General features: G+C 41.1%; 2 protein-coding genes across 2 annotated transcripts in view; one reads left to right on the plus strand and one right to left on the minus strand.

The window, feature by feature from the left end:
* The first annotated feature begins 282 nt into the window (after positions 1–282).
* On the plus strand, positions 283–24,991 carry NUP54 (nucleoporin 54). Its single transcript, XM_026653326.1, has 12 exons — positions 283–390; positions 6,690–6,773; positions 6,895–7,032; positions 9,472–9,698; positions 12,909–13,096; positions 14,630–14,826; positions 20,376–20,430; positions 21,160–21,253; positions 22,608–22,715; positions 22,858–22,977; positions 23,456–23,566; positions 24,294–24,991. The coding sequence occupies exons 1-12, from the start codon at positions 339–341 to the stop codon at positions 24,420–24,422; spliced, it is 1,503 nt and encodes a 500-aa protein (XP_026509111.1). The 5' UTR covers positions 283–338; the 3' UTR covers positions 24,423–24,991.
* A 1,217-nt stretch (positions 24,992–26,208) lies between these two features.
* Positions 26,209–27,626, minus strand: part of PPEF2 (protein phosphatase with EF-hand domain 2) — a 31,288-nt gene continuing 29,870 nt past the window's right edge. The window contains exon 16 of the mRNA XM_024211105.2: positions 26,209–26,435. Coding sequence (XP_024066873.2) covers positions 26,209–26,435 — 227 coding nt within the window. The remainder of the gene's footprint in view (positions 26,436–27,626) is intronic.

Here is a 27,626-nt window from a genome sequence, read left to right on the forward strand (position 1 = left end):
GCTAATGTTCTCTCGCCGCTCTCCCCCTCAATCCCAGCTCCGCTTCTGAGAGGCGCGCGACACCCATCCGTCATAGCTAAGGCGTAGCCGAGCGCAAGGTTCGCCGTGCCACGTGATCCACGCATCTATTTTGGAGGTAGGGACTGGTCGCTCGTGCGAGGGACGAAACACAGCATTTTATTACGTCATCATTCAGCGCCACCCTCTGAGTTCAGGCGCGGGTTGCTGGGGCTATTACTGTTTCCGGGAGCGGGGCCGTCACCCGGAACCGTTCCCCTTGGGGTGACCGTTTCCAGCCGGACCCGGCGGCGGCTGCACCCCGCCAACCGCGCCGCCTCATGGCCTTCAACTTCGGGGCAGCCGCCGGCGCCGCCGCCGCTAACCCGACAGGTCAGTGCGGGGCGGCCGCGGCCGGGGCGCGGAGACCGGCTGCACGGGGGGGGCGGGGCAGTGGGTGTGTCCGCTCCGTGGCTCCCCAGGGCGCTCGCCCTAGCAACCAGAGCGGTGCCTCGTCGGGACGGGAGCCGGGCGTCGCTGCTGGAGGCATGAGGCAGCGGGTCCGCCCCCCCCCCCCCCCCCCGTGACACCGCAGCCGTTCCTGGGCAGCCGCCGGCGGGGCGCCCTGCCCGAGCCCTCGCTCGGCGTCAGCCTCGCTCCTCCCCCCTCCCCCTTCCGGTCCCGTCCCGGTGAATGGAAACGAAACCGGGCCTGTCGGGCTGCGTAACCGCGGCGGTGAGTTCGCGCCCGTCGTGTGAGCCCTGGGCGCTGCTATCGCCCCACGGGCCCCCCCAGGGCTCATTGCCCCCAGCTCCCCGGGCGCGCTGCTCGGTTCCTGCCCAGGAAGTGTCCCTCTTAACTCTCCCTACAACTGAAATGACTCGTGAGGGAGGGGGCGGGGTAAATGTTTGTAGCCGTCCCTCCAGGGTTCGTGCAAGCTGCTTCTGCAGATCGTGTCACAGTATGGTCTGTTCTTTTCTCAGTAGAGCCAGTTGGAGGTTCATTACCTCTGCAGTAAAGGGGGTCACGAATGACCGAGCAGTGTGTTTAAAAAAAAAAAAAATACCAGGGCTTGTCTCGAATAGAAAATGTTAATGTGATTATGAAAAGTTTAATCATGATTAGCTGAGATGAGGCTGTACGTGATGTGTACTAGTTGGCACTGATTAGTCAGTCATGATAATTATCAGGTACCTCAAGTATTCACAAAAGTCTTCATGTTCAAGCACAGTAGTTTTTTTATTTATTTTTTAAAGAGACGTCCCTAGATAGTTTATCATTTGTGTGACATTTTCTAGGGTGTGGGGAGGAGGAAAGGCTACATCTAACTTGAAATCAGAGGAGGGGAATGTTCCTTTTAAGCTTTGTAAATGTGTTTGTGGCTTGTCTAGGCATAGGTCTATTTGTGAACTAGACACCAAAGCTTTAAAAGGTTGTGCTAAAAGGCAAGTCATTTCCAGCCCCTTCAGAGCACTTAGATTTGTAATACACCTCTACCCTGATATAACGCTGTCCTCAGGAGCCAAAAAATCTTACCGCATCATAGGTGAAACCGCGTTCTATCAAACTTGCTTTGATCCTCTGGAGTGCACAGCCCCCTCCTCTCCACCACCCCCCCGGAGCACTGCTTTACCATGTTATATTCGAATTCGTGTTATTTCGGGTCGCGTTCTATCGGGGTAGAGGTGTACTTTGTCTGCCCTGGCATTTATCGTCGCTGCAGAGGTAACTCAGGCTCTTACTTGAGTGGTGCCCCTAGTCTTGTTCCCATCCATGCACAAAAACCTCTTGCCTGACTGGTGGTGGTGTTTACACCCAGGCTGGCTAGCTGGCCTTGGGTACAGGCTAAAATCTGGGTGCTCCTTACACTCAGGCTGGTAACCCACCCATATTGCAGTGTAGATACAGGCTAAAACTCTCAGGTGCTGATAATTTTCCAGTGCTTTCCCAAAAATCCTCCTGAAAAAACAAACGGTTTCTCCCACAGTTCATTGAGAGAGAATTGTAGAGTGATTAATCTTATTGTAGTATTAAGAACGCTGGGATATAACCATGAAAGTCCTAGTGAGTATAGTACCAGTGTGGACACACTTGAATATGGCTTTGCAGTGTTCCACTCACACCCAAGTGCTGATCACCCAAATTAACTGCAGTGAAGACGTACCCCTGGAAAGTTGTACTGCTTTAGCTATACTGGTTGTACTAGTATAGTTAAAATGCTACAACTCCCCTAGTGTGGACTCTGTTACATTTGTGTACATGCGCTTTTTACATGTAAAGCTTTTCCTATATGGGAGAGGGAATAACTAGACCAGCATGTCACTTGTATACTGATATAACTGCATCCATGCTAGGGGTTGTACTGATGTAACTATAGCAGAAAAAAATCATGCCTCTGACATAGTTACATGACTATAACTTTCATGTGTAGATTAGGCATAAGTGTGTGTGGGGGGGGGGGAAGAGAAGTTTTACACTTTTTTTTATTCGTGCTTTAGCTTTTTAACCTATGCTGTTAGCAGATACATAGCAGAAAGCTTTGGACTACTCTGTTTGTGTTAAATAAATGAATCTCATTTGAAATGGAATAACTTCTCTCCTCTATGCTTTTTATTTCTTTAACTATTTCTGTTTTTCTTGTCCCTGGCTATGGAAAACACAATATTTTTTTTGTTTCAAACTAATGCTGCCTGCTCTCTTTCTGCTTCCCACCTGTTAGGATTTGGTGGGCTTGAGACTGCAAACTCCACTGCCAGTGGGTTTAATTTTGGGGGTTTCGGATTAACTGCCAATCCTGCAGTGAATTTTAATATTGGGAATTTCGGTGTGTCCACTACCTCAGCGCCACCATTCAATTTTGGTAACAGTCTGGCAAGTGCAGGTAGATAACACACACACTTGTTTGTAATGAATGTTGATAGCAGGGGTCCAAGAATTCTTTTCAGATCTCTGGTATCTAAGTATAAAAAACTACTTTAATACTTTTCGTACAGTCCAAATTAGGGAACAAAGCTTTTAATAACTTGTAGCAAAATCTTTAAATAAGACTTTAAAAACACTTCCACTAATTTCTGGATTTCGTATGCAAATCCAGTGAAATAGCTGTTGAAAAAAAACTACTTGGTCTGTCAAATGCACATTTTCTCTAAAAACAAAATAGACTGGCAGGACACCATGGTTTAAATCTAAGTCTTGATTATTTAGCAAATGGTCAGGTTTACTGGCAAACTGTAATCTCAATTCTTTGTTCAGATATTGGTAATACTGAATAATTACAGAGTAAATCTGTAAAGCCACATTTCCTTACTTTAGATTCTTGGACTACTGTAGTCATGTTTTTCATCTTTCCTATGTCTCTTCATTGGACTTCAGTTGGTTATCATGAACACACCGCACTTAACTAGTTTCTCTGGAGAAACAAATTTTATACGATCAGCACAAAATCAATAGCCCTGCTTTGTCTCTGTCCAAGTACTGTTGTTCATCTGCTGAAATAATGCACAGATGCAGGGTTGCCTTTAAAAGATGCTCTAGCTTTTTTGTTCTTCTTCCTAATGTGGACACTGGTTATTTGTTGTGAAGGGAATCGGCAATCCAGTGTAAATTAGTCAATTGAGTAATCACATTGATTTATTTTAAATTTAGTCTTCTCTTTTTTTACGTGAAAATATTTGTGCCTTGTATGGTGGTATACTATTTCATATGTTTCCATTGATGTAGGGTTAGCCCTGGGATCTTGTTCTTGCAGCTGCTCGTATAGGAATTATATGCATTCCACAGTCTTACCATTTTTTGTATTTTAGCACCCATGTCACTTTCATGCACCTGATGAATAATGTAAATCTTGTTTAACTGATGTTACTCTGGTACAAATTCTAATGAATTGCCTTTTTCTATTGGATATGAGCTAAATTAAAACCAAACCTGAGATGCATGTTTTCATTGTATTAACAGTTTAATACTACAATTATCACTGGAAACCTTTTTCATCCAGTTGCATAAAGCTGATGCTCTGAATGAGTGAAAGTCAAGTTGGGTTGAAAATTAAGTCTCTGGTTTGTTTCATTCTGTGTGCACAGGGATGGTAAATCTAATAGATTTATAAATAAAACATTATTTGTTTTGATTCAGATGTAAACTGTATTTTGATAAACTGACATGTCCATTGCCAATGACTATCCATTTGTTGAATCATGTACACCGTACTGTTTGATATTTCTATATAGAGCTCTTGCTGATTGAATATCATTTTGCAATTTTAACTAAGATTGTATAACTTTGCCACTCATAACTACTTTCCTATCATACATAACATGCCATTTCAAGCTGACTGTTTCATTACATTAAGTTTAAAAAAAAATTATTTTATTACATGTAACTTACAAATGGCTTTACAACATCTGGTCTACGTAGTGGACTCTTTTAGTTGGGGTCTGTCAGGTGCTGTCACTCCTGCTCCATATGTGTATAGGAGGCCCCTGGGGGAGACTAATAAGTTTGGGCTATGATTTCATTGTTTTCATCTGACCTATATGATGTTGTATCTTTGCTTTTCTGCTGCCTGGCCAAGTTCAGGAGTAAGATCAGAGTGGACTGATGATCCAATTTGCTGAGTTAAGAAAGGATCTAAAAGGTATAATGGGATGGCTTATTTGGGCTCTGTTCAGGGAGAATTTCTATCTTTTGTCCACGAGTACAGTTTAGAATTACTTTTTGACGTCTTAATGCCCCAGGATACCCAAGTCTTGTCAGTGGAATAAAGTATATTTTTCATCTTTTGTCCTCTAATAAGGTGATGGTTACTTTCACACATGTCTGGATCAGGAATACGTGCCTGAGCAATTTTAGATTGGATTATTGCAATGCACACCACACACAGTTACCCCTGAAAGCCTATCGATGTTTGCAGCTGGTGCAAAACACCACTGCTTGCCTGCTAGGAAAAGGAGCTGCAAGGAGCTGCTTAGCCCCTTTTTTGGATAAATGCACTGGATATGCTGCTCCGTCAGCTGGTCCTCTTTTCCCTGGGCTCCTCTAGACATACTACCTTGTTACCAGGACATGATTCTGCTGTTGGTGACTCCAAGTTCCTGGGGACTGTTCCTGTTTTTTCTGCTGTGTAGCAGAGGCCCCTAGTAGAGGCATCTAGTCTGGCTTCTTCATGTTTCCAGCTGCTTTTACAGACTCTTATCATGAAGAGCCTGAACACCTGTAGAAGCAGCAGGAAACAGAGGGGATCCAGCACCATATGACTAGCTAGCTGTTCATAGACCCCAGTTTGGGAACTGCTGACTTAAATTTTTAGCTAATAAAAGTAAAACCTCAAGTATGTTTGCTGGACTTCATACAGCCAGTAAATCTTGGAGGATGCACGTGTTGCTAGCTCTTACAGATGCAGACCAAGGGACATCCCAAACAGAGTGCACTGCAGTAGTGTAAAGGGGGGATCACAAAGGCATGGATTACCCCTGTGAAATCCATACCCACAAGGAAAGTTTGCAATTTCCAAATATTTCAGAGATGGAAGAGGACCACTCTTTGCTGTTGATAAAAGATTGTGGGCTTATGTTTAGCTGGTTAAGAGTAATGATTCGAGGTGCCTGGGATTAATGTCAGGGTAAAGGCACCCATTGCGTATATGAAATCCTGACAGCCCTTCATCTTATTGGCAATAACTCAATCTTATCCAATCAAGTCTTTTAAAGTACTGCCTTGTATTTGTTCTGCTGTTTTGGCCAGGCAGTGAGATGGCACAGTTGGCGTTAGAGACTTGAAGAGATTGTATTATAAAATTGGAGGTGCTATCAGTTTACTGAGGACATTTCAGCCCATGCTTCTGAACTTGAGATATAGATATCTTACATGTTAGAGGTTCTACTGTATGGTCCCTTGACTGTTCCTCTCAAGAACCGAGCACTTCCCTCTGCATTGTAAACTATTCCGACAAATCCATCCTCCTAACAACCTGTGTGCCGCGCTGTGGACTTGATCCTGAAAACTGATCCACACAGGGAGACCCATTCATCCATGGAAGTCAGTGGAATTCCACAGGAGTCTACCCCATAAATCTTCTTGCAGGATTCGGACATAGAATGTCATCCTTCTGCTGACACGAGAGACACTGCCTTTGCCACGTATTCCGGGGTTTTAGGCCATCTTTACTATCTGTGTTCTTACTCACATGCAACCATTGTATGTAAGATGCTTAGTTCTACCCAAGTGTCTGTAGCTCTTATTTATATTTTTAATTAAATGATCCTTTATATTAAAAACGTACCACCCCGTCCCACAAAAATCCAGTTATTCTAGACTCTAGAGAATTAATGTGACAAAAGTTAGTACTAGCTATAATCTTCTGTAAATGGGGAGAGCACATCTGGCACTGAGCAACTTAAGTTAACTAAAGCCTAAGTGTTTGTGTGGTTTTTTGTTTTGTTTTTTCAATATCCATAGGTCACTTGTCACAAGCTAAATGTGTATTGCTTTCTTGTCCCCACTTTCTCTCCTGTTTACTTTATTGTCAATAAAGTAAATAACTGGTCAGAAAAACTTGCTTGTGCCACAACACTTTCATCTGTCAGCATCTGCCTTCATAAAACTCATTGCGTTGGAGTGTGCAGTTTATCATGATCTACAAGAGATTGAACCTTGTGGCAAAGCCACCTTGTTTATTTGTACAATTTATTTACTAGGTGCATTTGGAGGATTTGGGACAACTACCACCGCTCCTGGATCAGCATTTAGCTTTTCTGCTCCTACCAACGCAGGCACCACTGGTGAGATACCATCATTCTGATTTAGAATTAAACTTAAAACTTCTAAAAGACTGATGCTATCTGTTTTTGCTGTTCATATGTAAATCTTCTGTTTATCTTTGATTTTCTCCCCTTCTCTAAGGACTGTTTGGTGCTACCCAAAACAAAGGTTTTGGATTTGGTACTGGTTTTGGCGCAGCAGGAACTGGTACCGGCCTAGGTACTGGTTTAGGAACTGGGTTAGGCTTTGGAGGATTCAGTACCCAACAGCAGCAGCCCAGTAAGTACAAAGACTTCTGTTTCTTTTAAAAGCTATTGTTAGTAAGCAAAATATCTCTTGCTCATCACTCCTGAGTAATCAAAATATTAGCATTTTACTTGAGTAATGGACAAATAATAGAAAATTCTAGCAACTTAATATATTAAGCTGCTTTTTTGTGCCCCCAGAACCATCAGTGAAGGGTTTACAGATCTCTGCACCCTTCATAGTCTAAGCCAGGGGTTCTCAAACTGGGGGTTGTGACCCCTTAGGGGGTCATGAGGTTATTACATGGGGGGTCGTGAGCTGTCAGCCTCCACCCCAAACCCTGCTTTGCCTCCAGCATTTATAATGGTGTTAAATATATTAAAAAGTGTTTTTAATTTGTAAGGGGGTCACACTCAGAGGCTTGCTATGTGAAAGGGGTCACTAGTATAAAAGTTTGAGAACCACTGGTCTAAGCCTTTTACACAGAGCACCAGAGCCTGAAGAGGGGGATGAGGCAACTAAACCTCACTCACAGCACTAAATTCACCTCCAAGCCCCAAATCTCACTAGTGGGGAGATTGCTCTGTTGTGGAAGAAAAAGACCAAATAGCCTGGACATTTTAATGTGAACACTTAAAAATTCACCATTTGGCAGGCTCCACACTTCAAGTGCCTCTTGCTCAAATTGCTACAGGTTGCTCCATGAGAACGAAAAACTTTGGCACATTCCCAGTAGTTTCAAGATGTACCAGTAAAGTGTCCATCCCCTTGGACCAAAAAAAGAGATGGATCACTTTTCTTTTGAGTTATCTGCTACCTATCTTGCTGATGCTGTTCAATGTCTACAACAAGGGATCTCATGGAATAGATGGAGGAGCAAGGGTTCAGAGCATCCTGGAGAGTGTTTTCGTTTTGCAGTTAGGGGTGTAAAATAGTAAACGATTGAACAGTTAACCGATAAGCATTAGTCTTCCCAGTTAACCCAGCCTAACCATTAACCCCCAGCCCCGTGGGTGGGCCCCTCGCCCTTTAATCGGTTAACTGGGTAAACGATATAATTTTAATCAGTTAACTTTTTAAATGATATTTACATTCCTATTTGCCACATCATACCCAGGTACCTTCACAACATGCCTCAGGATGGCCTTTGCTGTTCTGTTGGCAGTGTAGCCATCCTTATTGTTTCCTGCAGAGCAAGCTAAACCCTATGGTAAGGTAGTTCTTTTCCAAGTTTAATATTGCCCTTCCTTTCCAAGAGGGATATCTTTGGGAATAGCCTAGATCAGGGCATGGGTTCCATGTCTTAGCAAGGAAAGACTCTGTATGAGAGTGAGCATGTCTTATCCAAGGGTCTCTATAGACCAAACAGAAATTTCAGCTCCTTTCTCTTTACCTACAGAACATGTAGGTTAAATTCCAATGGAACTTGGCCTTTCATGCCTCATTTGAAAGAGACCAAGAGAACCAGGCCAAACTCTTTGAGATATTGCTATGCCATTTCCTAAAGGATTGGCCCATAGCAAGAGACTTGCAGTTTCTGGCTGCGTGGGGCAACATTGCTTCTGAACATAGCTCACTTTTTGTAGTGACTTTATAAACTGAATACTTTTCCTCCCCTGCCTCCTGAAGCAGTCACATCCCATCTTCCTTCCTTTCCTGTAAAGGAGGAATCCGTTTAGAGCACCATCAACTGTCGATTTCAAATTCAGGCAGTGTTCCCTTTTGGCCCCAGCTTAAAAGGTTTACAAAAGTCTGTTCCGTTTATTTTTTGGTCTCCAAGAAGTCCAGGATGATCCAGCAGATTCTGGATAGTGGAGCATAAGTGTATCAAAAAGGTATCCAGCACATTGGTGATGGTTGCTGTCAGTCCAGGAGACTTCTGAGCATCTTGGTTATAGCATACATATCTCCATAGCCCCATTATAGCAGCCCTCAGAAATACCTGTGCTTCACCTTGGGATCTCCATGTATCATACTGGTCCCTTCTTTTGATTTAGCATTGGCACCAAGAATCTTTACAAAGTTGATGGTGGCAGTGACAGCATCATGAGAAAGGAAGGAATGGATGACAGATTTAGTTTAAAGAAAAGTCAATATAAGAATAGATCTGGGATCTGCTGACTGCTTTACTGTGTCACAATAACAGATGTACCTCCTTTCAGATTTTAAAGCATCCAAGAATGTTTATCCAATAACATCCCTCAAATGGGTAAATATAGACACCTCTTTTTAAAAGTGTGCCTCTGTGTAATTGAATGTCAGACAATTCTATCAACACTTTTAAGAAGGTGTGTGTGTGGGGGGGGGGGGGGTATAATGTCATTCAAAAAATCAAACTTTGTGCTTTATTATTTACCTACAGATTTCTTGGTATTCCCCTGACAAATGCACAAGAAGTTCTAGTATGGTGGGCATTAATAAGTTAATCTTTCTTTATTCCTCAAGAACTGTGTTTTCTGTATCTGATTTTAGCATTAGGTGGCTTGTTCAGTCAGCCCACTCAGGCACCTTCCCAGTCCAACCAGCTGATAAACACAGCCAGTGCTCTTTCTGCTCCCACACTCTTGGGAGATGAGCGAGATGCTATTTTGGCAAAGTGGAACCAGTTGCAAGCCTTCTGGGGGGCAGGCAAAGGATATTTTAACAGCAACATTGCTCCGGTGGAGTTCACGCAGGAAAACCCATTTTGCAGATTTAAGGTATGATATTTCTGGTATTTATCTGAATACTTATTCTGAGGCCATTTGCAGTCTTCTGTTGTAATCCTAAATGCATCTTGGGAGTTAATTTAGCTATTGCTAATTCTAAGTATGTAACATAAGATGTTCTTCAAGGTAATGTATCCCATTCTAACATGCATGGGATAAAGCTCTGAGTGGTGTGCTTGCTGAAAATCTAGGCCCTGCTGAAGTATTACAGATGACATGCATGTTCATGTGAGCAATAAGACAGATAAAATATTCCAGGATAGTGTTAGGAGAATTAAGGTCACTAACCATCCAAGATGAGCACTAATCCATTAGAAATGCATTTCTTCTGGTGCTAATCACTTAAATAGTAACACTTAAAATTGTCTTTCAATTAATTTTTAAGCTTTACTGTGGTTCTCAAACTTTTTTACTGGTGGCCCCTTTCACATAGCAAGCCTCTGAGTGTGACACCCCCCCCCCATGTAATAACCTTGTGACCACCTGAGGGGTCCCGACCCCCAGTTTGAGAACCCCTGCTTTAGAAGACCAGGATAATCTTTTTTTGAGATCCAGAACAACAAACTTAACGTTGATCTCTGCGTCAACCTCAGCAACAGGAGACTGTTTTCTGAATTTGGCCTGCACACCATTTTGGTAGCCCGTATTCTCTTCTGCATCAGCTAGATTCAGGCCAGCTTATTCTGATTTGAACTCATGTGCTTTTATCCGCAGGAGTCTTTAAGCTGTCCTTGTGCCTTGTCCCAGTTTCCAGTTCTGCTGTGTCAGCAAAGAGTAGAGGGTTCCTCATCCTCCACAGATCTGATGATGCTTACTCTAGCTCAGCTACAGACCAATTAATAGACATGTCAGAGACAGTAATAAGCCTAGCTTTCTGTACACATTTGAGATACTTCCCTAAGAGATGCAATTTTTACTCTGAATGTTAATGTAGTTTGTTGCATAATTAACACTGGTTTTGACATACAAGTCGCAGAATATTACCAACGCTCTAAAACTGAACCTATGTATAGTAAATGCGTAAAGGGGTGTAAAACAAGATGGCAGGTATTTGGCCGTCTTCATAATGCATTTTATGGTGCAGTCTAGTAATAGGAGCTTCTTGTGGGCAACTTGACACTTTTGAGCAATCACTTTAATATAGGTATCAATTCTAAAAGTTTTACACCCACTTATAAGACGACTGCTCTTAACAGAGAGCTACTAGTGCTTTCTGCAGATTACACAATACACTTAATCTTTCTCATAAATTTAGCTTTCCGTTAATTCTGGGAAGTGCATTTCTGTGCTATGTATTTAATCTTAATTGTCCTAGGGCCTTGAGTATTGCCCTGGGTTGATTCAGGCTGATGGACTTTTTGTACCCAAGTGAAATGGCTTTGAGGGAACTCTTGCTGAATCTCGTTTGACTTTCTCTTCTAAGAATGTAGCGCATACACTGCCACAATAGTTGTAAGTGCAACCATGCATCGTAGGTTAAAGATCCATTTGTAGCCCCTCCATAAAATTCACTGTCTTTGCTATATTGTATCAGGAATCAAGAGATTTCAATGACTTGCCCCGGTGTGCTAAGAAGTAGTGTATTTGAACCTTAAAACAGTACAACACCTCAGTGCATGAAAACAGTTGCCTTAAAGCAAGTTGGATAATATTCACTAATTCATGACTTTTCAAACTGTCCTGCAGTCTTTGAAAATTACTATTGTTATAGTATGAACAACAGAGTTTCTTAGTGTTGGGATATTGAGTTGCATCAGCCAAAGAGTGTAATACTTAATCTTACTGCAAGTTTATCACAGAAAGGATAGAGAGGTTTTTAAAATAAAATAGAGAAGATAAGATTAGGGTTTTGTGTTTGGTTTTTGTGTTGTTTTTAAATACAGGCATTCAAAACTCCATCATTACACACTGAGATGGAAAAGTAACTGTCGTGGGTGTACTGAAGTTCTCAAATGTTATATCTTGATCTTCAAGATTGTTTTATTTCATTTAAGCCTTACACCTACAGAAGCACTCAGTATGTACACCTTGAGTTGTATTCCCCAGTATCTTCCTACTCCAGTCAATACCGCATAGAGTGGAGGTTCCAGAAATCTCCAGAGGTTGGAAGTGGTGCACTTGTGAAAAAGCCTGCTATCGTTCTGTGGTATATTAATAGGAGTGTCATATGTAAGACATGGGAGGTAACTGTCCCACTCTAATCCGCATTGGTGAGGCCTCAGCTGGAGGACTGTGACCAGTTCTGGTCGTCACACTTTAAGAAAGTTGTAGACAAACTGGAGACAGTCCAGAGGAGAGCATCACAAATGGAAAAAAAGATTTAGAAGACTTGACCTATGTGGAAAGGTTAAAACTTGGGCATGTTTAGTCTTGAGAAAAGAAGACTGAGGGGGACCTGATAGCTTTTCAAATATATTAAGAGCTGTCGGGGATGACGATCAGTGGTTCTCCATGTCCACTGAAGGTAGGACAAGGGAAAAAATGGGTTTAATCTTCAGCAAGGCAGATCTAGATTGGATATTAAGAAAAGCTTTCTAACTGTTTGGGTAGTTAAGCACTGGAATAGGCTTCCAAGGAAGACTGTGGAATCCCCATTGTTGGAGGTTTTTAAGAACAGGTTGAACAAATAGCTGTCGGGGATGATCTAGGTATACTTGGTCCTGCCTCAGCACGGGGATGGGCTAGATGACCTCTTTAGGTTCCTTTCGGTTCTAAATTTCCATGATTTTATCTTCCTTTTTCCTTATTTCTATATTACTAGGGGTTTTTAATACCAGGCATAACAAGTCAAAATCCCCTTTCCTGTGTTTACATTTGCATTTTAGAAAATGTATACAATTCTGTTATGTTTAATTCAGTTCTCAGTTCCAAAACAGTAACAAAATTTCTGTTCAACCTAGAATCTTCCCAACAGGCCAAAATTTCTCAAAGGCAGAGAATGGACATTTCTGAAAATTTACCTTTTTAAAAACTTAAACCATTTCAAAAGTGACTTTACTGATTGCTCCATAAATGTAGTTTTAGAAAGTGGGAGTGCATTTAACGCCTTTAAAATTATTCATATACTATGGTTCTATTTAGAATTAGCTGGAAACATGCCATCGAGTAGTCTGCAAGTATTGTCCTCTCCTACACCCATGTCTTGTTGTATCTCATTTTCAGGTGAACCTTTAACAACATCCAGTTTGGCTTTTTCCACAGGCTGTAGGCTTCAGTTGCATGCCCAACAACAAAGATGAAGATGGCCTGGTGGTCTTAGTCTTCAATAGAAAAGAAGTAGATATTCGAAACCAGCAGCAGCAACTAGTAGAATCACTGCACAAAATTTTGGGAGGAAACCAGACCCTTACGGTCAATGTGGAAGGTGTTAAAACACTGCCAGATGACCAGTACGTGACTCTCTTCTTGTGCGATTTCCCCCTCTTCTCTATCTGGTTTTCTCGGCGTGGGTAATGTGTTGGCGCTCTTAAAGTCAATTTGCTTCAGTACAAAGCTTCTGCTGAAACTCCTTCTAAGAGTCTTATAGGGATACTCAAATATATATTTAAAGTTTTAATGTTTGTATTCTGAATATAGTACCCATCTCTGGTCTTCGACAGTATCCATTTCTTTGCCTACAGGTTTTGGCCTATTCTATCTTTTTTTTTTTTCCCTTTATTTTCTTTCCACTGTTTCTGATGGATCACTAAATCCACTTTTCTTGGGTTATTTGGCATTTGCATCACCAATGAGGCCAGTAAAGTTCTGGCAATAGATTTATCTTGTGATTCCTATGCTCGGCAGCAGTGCTGGAAAAATCAGGGATGTGTGTAGCGGTTACTGCAACTGGGTTAAATGCACTAAATATTTTAGAAAGTGGAGGGCATGCCCCACCAGTAAGATACTTAAGGTAGATAGTGGGTTTTTTTGGTTTTTTTTGGTTTTTTTTTTTTTTGGAGACCAATGCTGATCAGGTATTCTAGCATTTGAGCCCAGAAATATTTGCTTTGGAATTAAGCTTGCTTACTGACAGTGGCACTGGCTACTTCTGTCTGTGGTGTGCCAGAGGACTGTTCTTTACACTGGACTACCTTAAGTATTTCTAACATCCCCATGACAGTAGGCATCCACACACTTGCTAAACTTACAGCAAAGACTCCACTTTATCCTGACCTATAGACTGACTTGATGTATGAAAAGACAAGAAATGTGATGCTCCAATATCCAGTTCTTTTTCTCCAATGATAGAATTTGGGCTGGGTCAGGGCTGGTTCTAGGGATGGGTGAGCAGGGTCGTCACCCTGAGCACTGACTTCCAGATGGCACCACCACAGGGCTGGTTGGCTTTTCTTCTTCTTTGCTTTGATTAGGCACACTTCCCACTCTCCTCTACTCCGTCCCCTTCTCCCCGATTGGTTGGCTGTGCTTTTCTTTTGCTTGGCCAATGTGGAGGCGCATGCTGATGATGTTTTCTGCCCTGGGTGGGTGGTAAAACATCTAGGGCTGCTCCTGGGCTAGGCTGATGTAATTTAGGAAGATAAGTGCATGATAGCCTGTTCATTTTCCTTTGTTAACAAAATGTGAACCTAGTGGTTTCTAATACACACTGACAACACATCAGCGTGTAGATATTATTAAACTGTATAATTTTGTAGTTATGTTTTATTAAACAAGTATTTGACTTCTGAACATTTGATTAATATTTGTTTGTAATTCTGAATCTGATGCTCACTTTTTTGTTTGCTATATTAGTCAACAGTAAATATTTTCAGCTTTTTTTTAAATTGACTGGAATGTATTAATTGAAAATAATGATGCTGTTCTGTTTGTCGGTTGGCTCCAGGCTTATAATTGTATTTCAGTTGTTATTTCTGTAAACCATTAACTCATCTAGGGTACTTGTATTCTTATAATTTTCTTTTCTGTTGCATTTGCTTGTTCAGGACTGAAGTTGTCATTTATGTTGTTGAGCGGTCACCAAATGGGACTTCAAGGAGAGTTCCAGCCACAACCCTGTATGCTCATTTTGAACAAGTTAACATAAAAACAACACTGCAGCAGCTTGGCGTTACCCTCTCCATGGCCAGAACGGAACTTTCTCCAGCACAAATCAAACAGCTTCTGCAGAATCCTCCTGCTGGTATGTACTGAAGTGCTACCTTAGTTGGTAAACAAGCCCTTCCACGTTCTCCAGGTGTCCGGGAAAAAAGACATTTTTAATCAAAGGAGTTTTTAAGCTGACCTTACATACTAACATGTCTGTTTCAAATATTTCTAACCCTTCCAACAAAGTAACTTTATTTTGCTCAGTTGATGATACAAAGTTATGCAAATATCTAATACCGGAGTAGACAGTATTGTAAACCAAACTGTAAGAGTCTTAAACTAGTTCAGTTCATCTTATTAACTGCTTCACTGAGTCCAGCAAAAGTGATATGCCAGGACAGTAACTTTTGCAGGTAAAATAAACACCGTAGGGGCCTGTATTCTCACTCCTCCCAACTTTCTCTGAGTGACTTGGCTAATACACATCCATACATGTGCACAGATGGTAATTGTATCCCTTTGGATGAGTGCAGTGACTTTTTTGATTCCTCATTTGTTCACTTGCAATATCAGAGATACTTGGCTTCTTTTTGCTGGTCTGTGGCCTGAAGAGAAGAGTTTGTAGGATCTTCTCACACTTAAAGATAAGTGTACGTTTGGAATAACTCCTTGCCTGCTCTCCAGGTTCCAAAATCTCAAATAGTCTGTTTTTGACTTGGATAAGTTGTGTTAAGGAATAAGTTGCCCATGTTCTGGATATTGTGTGGTGTTTTTGGTTTTTTTGTTGTTTTTTTTGGGGTGGGGGGTGAGGGTTAAAGGCCAAAATAACAACATTAAAGATTGAAGTCTATTTTAATCTTTCATTCCATAGCTGGAAATCAGGTGCTTTGGTAGCAAAATTAGGATAAAAAACTTTTAACTAAGGGAATCAATTTGAAATCTAATCCAGTTTCAAAAAATGAATTCAAAATAATCTTATGTACTACACCTGTGGTTCTGCTATCACGTTTTGCCATTTTTAAATGATTTTTCTCTCCCCTACTGCTACTGAGAGAGACTCAAAAAAGGGGAAACTGACTATATGGGGACAAGTCTGTTCAATGCACAAAGTAACCACTTCTGTCCTGTCTCTTTCATAGTAACTTTAGGTGTAACTATAGTAGGTATAAAAAAAACTTACCACAGAAATCTGACAATTGTTTTTACCTTGGCAGTGTCCATTTAAACTACTGATCTGTATTTTGGAATACATTTTTGTTTTTTAGAACTGCTTCTTTATTGATTTGTGCAGCTAGCGAAGTTTTAGTATAATTGTATCATTGGTACCTCGTGCCTTTCCTGTCTGTTTGCCTTTTTACCTTATGCATAGACTCTAAGCTCTTTGGGCATGAACAATCTTTTGTGTAGGAGCCCAGCACAACAGGCCCCTTACTGGAACACCTGTGCACTACTGGAATACAAATAAAACCCTTACGTTAGGTTTTCACCAGTGTAACAAGATCGAAATCTGTTTAGAAATCAATGCGTGCACAACGGTAACATTTCTATAGCACATGAAATGTCAGACCTCCAGAAGCATCCTTTGTACTGACAGTGCATGTAGAACAAATTACGAGCAAAGCAAAATTACTACCTGAAAGTTACATAGTGGATTTGAACTCATCCTGAAAAATGGGACTTTCAAAGTGTAGGTTGAACGTCTCCAACTTCCCCATCCTTAACTCCCTCTGTTGTGCGTAGGTATTTCACTCGCAGCACACACAAAAAAACTGACCGTAAACGCTGCGTACTAAATTCTCTAAATAATGGGATGTTTTGAATAGGCAGGAATTTTTCATTGCTAGTGAATACATACCCGAAGTAACACAGTAAGAACAAAAGATGTGTTTAATATAGGGATCTGCATAATCTGGGTCACTGGTCATACCAAGGAAAAGACGGCTTAATAAAAAGAAATGAAAGACCGTATACCTGAGGAGGAATAAATAGTAGCATTCACTTAGTAGAGAATGCCGTAATTAAGGTTGCTAAACAGTTAAAATTGCTACAGCCTCCTTCCTCCCCCCCCACCCCCCCAACTAAACTACACTTTCAGCCTGAGGCTGAAATTTACAAACGTGAGCGGAGTAAATCTTGACACTTTTCCTTTTATCTTCTGCATCCGGAGGGCTATTGCCTTTATATTCTTATCTTAGTTTTTCTAACTTCACTTTATGTGAATTAATATACTCAGTGTATACATCTTAGCACATTATCCTTGATAGGTAATATAGTCCAGTGGTGATAGCACAGAGCTGGGTACCAAGACATCAGAATTCTAGTCCCAACCTTGCTATGGGGTTTTGAGCAAATCTCATTGTTTCCCTATTGTTAAAAATAATACTTGCCTACTTCCCAAGGATGTTCTGAAGACTAATTTAAACTAGGCAAGCAATATAAAATATTTAGGGCTGTCAAGCAATTAATAAGATTAATTGTGATCGCACGATTAAAAAAAATTAATGCTCACTTTATATTTTTATTACAAATATTTGCACTGTAAAAAACCAAAAGAAATAGTATATTTCAGTTCACCTAATATAAGTAGTGTAATTCAATCTCTTTATCATAAAAGCTGAATTTACAAATGTAGAAAATTCGGTACAAAAAATCATTTTTCTTTTTGAATGCAATGTAAAACTTTAGAGCCTACAAGTCCACTCAGTCCTACTTCAGCCAATCGCTCAAACAAGTTTGTTTACATTTTATGGGAGATAATGCTGCCCATTTCTTGTTTACAGTGTTGCCTGAAAGTGAGAACAGGCATTCGCATGGCACTGTTGTAGCCAGCGTTGCAGTATATTTATGTGCCAGATGCGCTAAAGAATCCTGTGTCCCTTCGTGCTTCATCCACCATTCCAGAGGACATGCGTCAATGCTGATGACCGGTTCTGTTCGATAACAATCCAAAGCAGGGCAGACCGACATGTTCATCATCTGAGTCAGATGCCACCAGCAGAAGATTGATTTTCTTTTTTGGTGGTTTGGGTCTGTAGTTTCCACATCGGAGTGTTGCTCTTTTAAGACTTCTGAAAGTATGCTCCTCCACACCTCATCTCTCTCTGATTTGATGGCATTTCAGATTCTTAAACCTTGGGTCGAGTGCTGTAGCTATTCTTAGAAATTGCTACCTTCTTTGCGTTTTGTCAGATCTGCTGTGAAAGTGTTCTTAAAACGAACAACATGTGCTAGGTCATCATCCGAGACTGCTATGACATGAAATATATGTCAGAATGTGGATAAAACAGAACAGGAGACATACAGTTCTCCCCCAAGGAGTTCAGTCTCAAATTTAATTAATGCATTATTTTTTTTAATGAGCATTATCAGCATGGAAGCGTGTCCTTTGGTATGGTGGTCGAAGCATGAAGGGGCATTCGAATGTTTAGCATATCTGGCACATAAATACCTTGCAATGTGCCATGCAACAGTGCCATGCGAATGCCTTTTCTCACCTTTTAGGTGACGTAAATAAGAAGCTGGCAGTAATATTTCCCATAAATGTAAACAAACTTGTTTGTCTGAGTGATTGGCTGAATGAGATGTCGGACTGAGTGGACTTAAGTTTTTACCTTCTTTTGTTTTTGAATGCCGCTATGTAACAAAAATCTACATTTGTAAGTTACACTGTCATGATAAAGATTGCAGTACACTACAGTAACTCCTCACTTAACTTCATCCCGGTTAACATTATGTTGCTAATGAATTGGAGAACATGCTTGTTTAAAGTTGTGCAATGCTCCCTTATAACATTGTTTGGCAGCTGCCTGCTTTGTCCACTGCTTGTAGGGAGAGCAGCCCATTGGAGCTAACTGGTGGGGGCTTGGAACCAGGGTGTCCCGGCAGCCCTGCCAAGTTCCCTGTACAGCAGCTGCCCAGCAGGCTATCAGTTGCCTTGCCGGGCAGTTCAGGTGTCCCCTCCCCCCCCAGTGCCATGTGCTGCTCCTGCCCGCTGCCTTGGAGCTGCTCCTGGGAGCCTCCTGCTTGCTGTGTAGGGGGAAGAGGCGTGCTGATGTCAGGGTGTACCCCTCCCCCTGCACCCCATCTCCACAGAGCAGGGGGGGGGATAGGACAGAGACCTTGCTGGCAGCAGCTGCTGTCTCAACTTGCTGATCTACTTAAAAAGGCAGTGTACTTAAAGTGGGGTCAGCGTACTTAAAGGGGCAATGTGCGTGTGTGTGTGTCTCTCTCTCTCTCTCACACACACTCACACACCCTTCCCCCCCCCACACACACAGTGGCTCTCTATCTCACACATGCATGCACCCCCTGGCACTTTGGAAAGTGGAGGGATTGGTGCGCTCCAGTGGGATAGCGTGGGTTCATAACCATATTCGGTTTCCGCAGGGAATGTTTGCAGCCAGTGCCATGCATCAGTTGTGTCTCCTTCCTCCCTCCCATTCATGCTGCCTTGTAGAGTGTGAGGCTACATTAACAACAATGTGTTAACTTTTGAGGGCTCAGCCATTGCTAGTTCGTAAGGCATCCCCTGGGAAATATCCCTCCCTCTTCCACCCTCTGACTTTACCACCTCAACCAAGCGTCACAAGCATCATTGCTGTGAACAGTATTAAATTGTTTAAATCTCTCTCTCTCTCTCTCACGCGCGCGCGCACACACTCTCTCTCTCTCTCTCTCTCCCCCCCCCCCCCTCCCTCCCTGGAACCTAACCTCCCTACCCCCATTTACATTAATTCTTATGGGGAAATTGGATTCACTTAAAGTAGCATTTTTTAGGAACATAACTACAACATTAAGTGCAGTTACTGTACTTGTATGAGGTGAATTGAAAAATACTTATTTTTTGTGCAAACATTTGTAATAAATATTAAGTGAGCATTGTACACTTTGTATTCTGTGTAATAGAAATCAATATTTGAAAATGTAGAAACATCCAAAAATATTTAATTTCAATTGATAATTAAGTGTGATTAATTTTTTTAATCACAATTTTTTTGAGTTAATCACATGAGTTAACTGATTAATCGACAGTCCTAAAAATATGTAATGGCTAGATCTTTTTGATTTCCCATTTGCCAGCTCAGCAGCAATGATGGAGCCAAATGACGTCTTTCCATCGCTTTGTCTTATACCAGCTTCGCAGCTTATTTAATCATTAAATTGCTATATAAATATTCATTAATATACTGGAAAATAATGGCAAAATAAGTGACACTCTGACTGAACTGATAGGTTTCCAAAGAAGTCTTGTGTGTCTGATTTTGATGTCATTTGTTTAACACACAATGTAGTTGCTTGTACTATTATTTTTATATTCCTTTTGTACCAGATTTTGGTGGTCTCCTGACAACTTTTTCTGATGCTTAATTTTTTTAATCACCATTATCACTTTCCTTTCATCTCTCTACCAATGAGACAGCTTGACAACTGGTGTTTGGCCCAGATATTTCCACAAAACCTGGGCCCAGGACTTTTTAACAAACTGAATCCTCAAGCTATTAATTCAGCTTATCACAGCTGATCGTAATGTGGCTCTTTCACATGCATTATTAAATCTGATCACTTACCAGCCGTGTGATGTGAAAACTATTGAAGCACCATTGAGATTGTCCTTATGGAAAGAATTTCCATTTTCTCTTGTAGGTGTTGATCCTATTATCTGGGAACAGGCCAAAGTGGATAATCCTGATCCTGAAAAGTAAGTCTTTTTTTTTTTTTTTTTTTTTTTTATGGATATACGGTGTGAATTTAGCCTTAAAAATCAAACACTTTCTAAAATAACTTTCAGGTAACTTTAGGAGATATTTTAGGGGCACAGCTGTGTAATGTGAGAACTACAAGGTAGGTAATGAGAGGGTGGCCACAGAATCTCACAAACAATCTCCCTCACAAAAATGCCAATTTAGTAAATCTGCCTCTAGGACCCAGGGGAAGGAAAGAGAAGCTCACTCAGCCCCCTCTGCAGTGCCTTCCTTCCCTCTCTCCTGTGCTGATGAGTTCTCTGGAAGCAATATCTAGAGTCTAGACAGATGGTGTAGAGTCCACTACACATATACAATCTATGCAGCACCCCCAAAATTATTAATATGTAAATTTGTGGCAGCAGAGGATTGTGGGCTTGGTCAGAAGTCATGTCTGATTTTTGGGTTGCAAATTCTTGCTCTAGGGTAGATGTTAATTGTTTGGAGCTATTAGCTCGCTGTATCTGTGAACTTCGGGTCAGTCCTACCCTGTTAGTCCTGCAACTCTAAATAAATGTAATCTCCTACACCGTCGGTATGAGTGGTGAGGACTTTTGAATTTAACACCTGTAATTAGAATGACTTCTCATTCGTGTAATGAACAGAGTCTGCAATTCAGGACTACTTTGTTAAATATAGCTGTAAATCTTGAGTTGTTCAATAACTAAACCCTTCTGTTCCTGTAGGCTTATCCCTGTGCCAATGGTAGGTTTCAAAGAGCTGTTGAGACGGTTAAAGGTCCAAGACCAGATGACTAAGCAGCATCAGACCAGATTAGATGTAAGTGGTCGCTTCTTGACACCATTCGTTTTGAACGTGGTTGCAGACAACGGATTTAGCACTTGAAAAGTGTGACTCTTATGGCCTTATAAATCCTGACTTCCAAATGCTGAGAACTAATCTGGGAAGTATTAACACTTAGCAATAGTTCTAAACTGCTGCCACCATAGATAACAGAGAAACATAGGCTATGTCTACACCGTAATTCAACACCCATGGCTGGCCTGGGTCATCTGACTCAGGCTCATGGACTGTGGAGCTGTAAAATTGCTGTTTAGATGTTTGGGTCTGAGCTTTGGGGCCCCACAATGAGGGAGGGTCCCAGACTCCAACCTGAGCCTGAATGTCTACACAGCAATTTTTAGCCCGGCAGCCTGAGCCTTGTGAGTCAGTCAGCTGACCTGGGCCAGCTGCGGCCATGCCCTGCATCTTTTATTCCAGTGTAGACGTACCCATAGAAGCTTGCATCTGTGCAGTTATGAGCATTTATGAATTTAGAATGTCTTTGAGTAGGTGACTTAACTGAAGCTGAAACAGGAACTGCAAGACTACCCTTACGGAAGCTATTAGGACTCTTGTATGTGATTAACAGACATTTGACACCATGCTGTACGTTGGAGTGGCAGGCTTATGAAATAACTCTTCTCTGCTTTGTATGAATATCTTCTCTCTCATCTGCTCCCTTGAAAGAGAAAATTATCTTTTTGGCTATGACAGAGTCTAAAATCCACTCTTCTTAGTTCAGGCATTTTCAAAAGTGTCTCAAAATTAGGCCCCCCGCTCTTCCTGACACACACGCAGACCCCCAATGAGTGTGGTGCTTAAGACCTTTTAGGTCTCTCTTGAAAATTCTAGCCGTAGCATCTGACACAGCCTCAGTTTGGGGAGCGTATATTTGGCACTGATGCTGTAGTGATGGGTGTGCTGTAACTACCTGACCAGAACAGATATTTTCACTTTGAGGGGAAGCAGGGAAGGGGTTAAGGGTACTGACCGAATAAGGCCCCCTCGGCTGCTCTCCTGTTCAGGATAAATATTTAAAACTTTCAGTTAATCGCATACAAAACTGCCATCGCCATCATTCTGAGATGGGCTGCAACAGACCCACTTATTAAACAATGGGGTATGATGGCATTCTTACATGATAAACTACTCATCACATGATTCTCTTTGCAGGTGTTTTCAAATATGGCCCCTTTTTCTTTAGGACTGATCATTGTTTTGAAACTCTAATGGCAGGGAAAATGAATGCTGCTACTAGTATTTTCCTGCTTGTAAGAAGGTCTTTATTTAAAAAAAAAAATGAAATTAAATTTTTGGCTGGCCTCCAACTGCAACCATGTTTTTCTTTCAGATAATATCCGAAGATATTAGTGAGCTGCAGAAAAATCAGACCACAACCATGGCAAAAATAGCCCAGTACAAGAGGAAACTAATGGATCTTTCTCATAGAACCTTACAGGTAACACTTGGCTGCATTGAGTAATCTGATGTGTGTTCCATTGGCAACAGAATAGACTTTTAGAGCTGTTAAAGAAAAATTATTTCCTGTTCCTTTCTTTCTATCATTCCAAAGATCATAACTTCAGTGGTTCCTTTTGCAGGTGTTAATTAAACAAGAGATCCAAAGGAAAAGTGGCTATGCCATTCAGGCTGATGAGGAACAACTTCGTGTACAGTTAGACACCATTCAGTGTGAACTCAATGCACCTACTCAGTTCAAGGTGAGTGAGTTATGGGCTCTTGGTGTACTTACAATAGAGCTGTAAAATAACCTCCTCAAAGCCGGGTTAAAACTATTTGTAGTTAGTATTCTTCCTATGAAAGAAAACATTTACATTTTCCCTGTTGATTTGAGGAAGCAGACTTGCACGTCCTAAACCCAATCTTGAAAAAACCCTTCCAAGGTCAAAGACTACAAGCGAATACTGAAGCAATTTTATGAACAGTATTAGACTGTTTATTTACTGTATTGTATCCCCCACCCCTCTTAAAAAAAAAAAAAAAAAAAAAGAAAAAACAAAAATAAAAAATTTAAAAAAAAAAAAGAAACCCCCAACAAAAAAAAAAAAAAAAAAAAAAAAATGCACGAAGCTGAGCTAAAACTTTTAAGACTGATGGTACATTTTTCTCTCAGGACTACGGATGTCCGGGGGAAACTGCTTTTCTATCCTAATACATGTGAGTCCCATCTATTTTTAGGGTCGACTAAATGAACTGATGTCTCAGATCAGGATGCAAAATCATTTTGGAGCAGTTAGGGCTGAAGAGAGGTACTACATTGATGCAGATCTCTTACAAGAAATCAAGCAAGTAAGTATTCCTTGTGGAGAACTGCATGCAGAATTCTACAACCGCCTGCTTGGGTGGAGGGTGCACAGCTTATAAATAAGATGGAAAACAGTGGTGTTGGAATTGAAGTTTCAGCATGCCTCTTGACTCTCAAGTGGACTTAGTATTTGCTTGATGCTGTTGCTGAATTTCCTCTAGACTAAGAGCTCTGTTCTTTGCAATCCTGATGTGCAGTGAAGTTGTTTTCCTGTGGTACCCCAAGCAGTCCAGATCCTGGAAAACCAGTCCTAGGACTTCAGGCTCCCTGGTCCACCAGAGAGCCAATGGGGCTGGTCCTAGGGCTGAGAGTCCATTAGCTTCAGCTGGGTCTTGCATGCTCTCTGCAGCAGTGCTCTCAACCTTGGAACTTGCTATGTTTTGGCAAAAGTTGAATTGAATCTGCATTTTTCCAACCAGCTCTAAGCTTGAGTGAACTCAAATAGTTTAATGTTTTTGGTAAGGAGCTCACAGGCCTTCAGGCATGACAGTAGTAAAAATGAAAATGTATTATACTTGGCACAAGTAAAGTAGTTTAGTTTTCAAAAAGTAAACTTAGCTGTTATAGTAACTTGAAGTTATTGTAGAGAGGTTCTAAATAGGATAAACCTGTTTTGATCTTTTAAATATCAAGTAGTGGACTGACCTGTAGTTTTGTGTGATAAATGCTACAGCTGAAGTGTTTCTTGCATTCTTTCTTTAATTATTCTAGCATTTGAAGCAGCAACAAGAAGGCCTGAGTCATTTGATTAGCATAATAAAAGATGACCTGGAAGATATAAAACTAATAGAACATGGATTGAATGAGAGCATCCCTATCAGAGGAGGAATCTTCAGTTGACTTGTCATAACCCATTGTTAGGGGGTATTAAATGCATTACTTTGTTTCAGGGTTCACTTTCAAAGCCTGAAACTGACCAGGTTAAAAAAAATGCATATCTTAGTATAGGACTTTCAGAAATTTGGTATCTGCTGTAATCTTTTGGACTAGCAAAGCCTCTTCCATGCTTTTCAAACTTGATGACCTTTGGAAGGTTTAGACTTATAAAGCTGTTTATGCTTTCTTAAAAGAAACTGAATCTGTTCAGATACTGTTCTACTACAAACGTTATGTACTATTGTACATTTTTACAACAGCATTGTTCTTCCATGCAATGCTAAGGGAATCTTGCCTTTCAAGTTTTCATTTTTGCAGTGAGTAAAAACATGAAAGGAATCTACATCACAAAATTATGCATACAAAAACAACTAGGCTGTTGCAAACTTGTGCATTACACTGTAAACATGTTTAATATTTATCTGCTGGGGGAAGTTGTGGATTTAGTGTTATTAGTGTAATGTGACTTTTTTTGGACTGCAAGGCTATATTTTTATATCATTTTGCTTATTCAGAAAATAGAATAAAATGTCTAAACTGTGTCCTTTATCTGGTTACCTTTTTATTTGTAATAAGTTACATACAGCATTGTTCATTCTTTGGAAAGATAGTTACTTGGAGATTTGTCAAATATTGTAAAAAGGCACTTGTGACTAACAAATCCAGAAATACAGCAGATTTGTGCTAGAAAAAAAATCTAGCAAGCATCATACTGTAAAGAAATTAAGTTTGCCTGACTTCTTCCCCTGCATTACTCTAGCTACAGCATTTGAAGTAATTTTTTTATAATAAGAAATGACTCAAACCTGACCGATGTCTTTCTTGGGTTCCCAAACAAGGTGAAAATTCCTTGGTAAATACCATTACCCAGCAAATCCTACTGAGGTACTACATTTGTGAAGGTTGGGTGAATCTAGCCCTTGATTTGTTCCAACTGTAACAGCAAAAAAATTTGAACAATGTACTGTTATGTGAAAGTTTTCACTTTCGGCTGCAGCACGAGGTAGTGGTGATGGGTCAATTACCTGAACCTGTACAGCACCTCTTAAACTTACAAGATAGATACTCTTTCTAGCAGAAAGAGATCCAGTAGCTAAAGCTAAACCAATTCAGACTAGAAAGGTGATTAACAACTGGAGTGTCTTATCCTAGGGCTGTGGTAGATTCTCCATCACTTGACGTCTTTAAAGCAAGACTGGATTTAAAAAAAAAGAGAGATGGGCATCATGCAGAAGTAAAAACTTCACACAATAGCCTGACTTATACAAGTCAGACTCTAGCTCATCGTTAATGGTTGCTTCTGGGCTTTAAGTCTATTTAAAAAACAAAGATCCTGGACCCTGTTCTTAGGTTTGTACTTCATTAGATACTTTAACAACTTCAGCTATTCCTAATAATTCCACTTCACAAACTTTTTAATGATCCTGTAATAGTTTACCCCCATTTGCTGACATTTCTGTAACAGGCTACACTATACCCTTGCAGAGTGTTAGAAAACCCCACTGTTGATCAATAAATATCTACTTGATCAACAAATTCCCTCCATTTCCTTTTAAAGTACAACTTACCTATTTGGCCAAAAAATGGAACAGGGGTAGTAACTGCTGCCACTACTGAGATGTCTAAAATGTAACTCAGTTCTACTTCCCCACAAGTTGTCAGAGCTGCCGGCATGTCCTTTGTTTGTGAAGAATTGCTGCAGCTCGGGAGACAGTCTAAAGGCATTGCACGTGGCATTTCAGACTGTTGCTTAGCTATTGGGGCAGCCACTACCAGCCATCTCTGCTGCTTTATCATCACAGTGAGTGTGTTCAATGAGGCGGAAGGCCTCAAGGAACTCGTTGAAGTCTATGTTTCCATCCTTGTTGAAATCTATGCTGCGGGCCAGGTCACGGATGCCGTCATCTGTGAGCTCAATGTTCATGTGGGAGCTGAATAGCTTCCAGGTCTGGTGGAATTCCTCAAATGAAATGAGCCCTGCAGGGAAGAAACTTGCAATTCAGTTTAGTGACAGTCCTATGCAGCCCTCTTCTGAGCCTGCCCCTTCAGCAGCACAGGGGTAGGTAATGGTGCAGCTCCGGCAGCGTCAGGATAGCCATGTTTTGTTCCTGGCTCAGACACACTCCGTGATGTTGAAGTCATTTACTGCATGTGCCTCATTTTCCCCATGTATAAACTGGTGACAATACTCCATCTCTCAATTGGGTGTAGAGGCTAAATTAATACATGTTTAGAAAGTGCTGGAGAAGAGTAAAGTATTGTTATATTACTAATGCAAAGATGATAATAGGCAAAAATGAAGCAAAGGTTTAATGCACTGGGGCACAAAGGGAGCTCCAAACAGCTGAGATGCACCAGGAGTGCAGGGAGAAGATACAGTGCCCTCTTACAGATAATTTAGTGGCATAAAAAATTAATTCAAATGGCTCTGTTTACTGGGGGTGCTGGGGCTTGCCATACATAATGGGAGAGGTATTGCAGGGGATCTGAGCACAAGTCTGAATCTTCACCCCTTCTTGTTGATGCTGGCTAGCTGTCCACTCCCCCCAAGGGATTAACTAATAGGATAGATCAAATGTAACTTCAAACAGTTACACATACCTTATTCTTTTCTAGTGAACTTACCCAGGATAACGTCATATTACGCTACACTCCTAGCACACTTTTCATCTGATGCTCTCAGTGTACTACAACCATTTACTGAATTAAGTTTCAGAAGATCCTGGCAGGTAGTATCCCCATTTTACAGATGGTAAACTGATGTACAGACAGGTTTAACATCTGGATCCTACACTCCTGGAAATCATTGACCAAACTACCATTGTCTTTAATGGTGCATAATTGGAGCTTAAGTAATTTGCCATTACAGAAGGCAGCTATAGCACAACTGGGAACAAAACCCAGATCTCCTGGGTCCCAATAGGGTACCTTAACCATAAAGTCATCCTCATAGGTAATATCCCTTTTGCACTGAAGGCCTACGTGAGCCCATTTTCACAGCACAAAGAAGTGATTCACCCACAGTTAGAGTAAACTAGACACATCCTCAGCTGAACCACAGGGCCATTTTTGGTTCCCAAGACCTTGTTCTAACCATTGAGCAAACTGCCTCCAGTTTCTCAGGTTTAACATAAGAGTGTGAGCCTAAAAGTGAGATGGAACAAAATA

The sequence above is a fragment of the Terrapene carolina genome, unplaced genomic scaffold (genome assembly GCF_002925995.2).
Source record: "Terrapene carolina triunguis isolate 2854851 unplaced genomic scaffold, T_m_triunguis-2.0 Scaffold136, whole genome shotgun sequence".
Lineage (NCBI taxonomy): Eukaryota > Metazoa > Chordata > Testudines > Emydidae > Terrapene > Terrapene triunguis.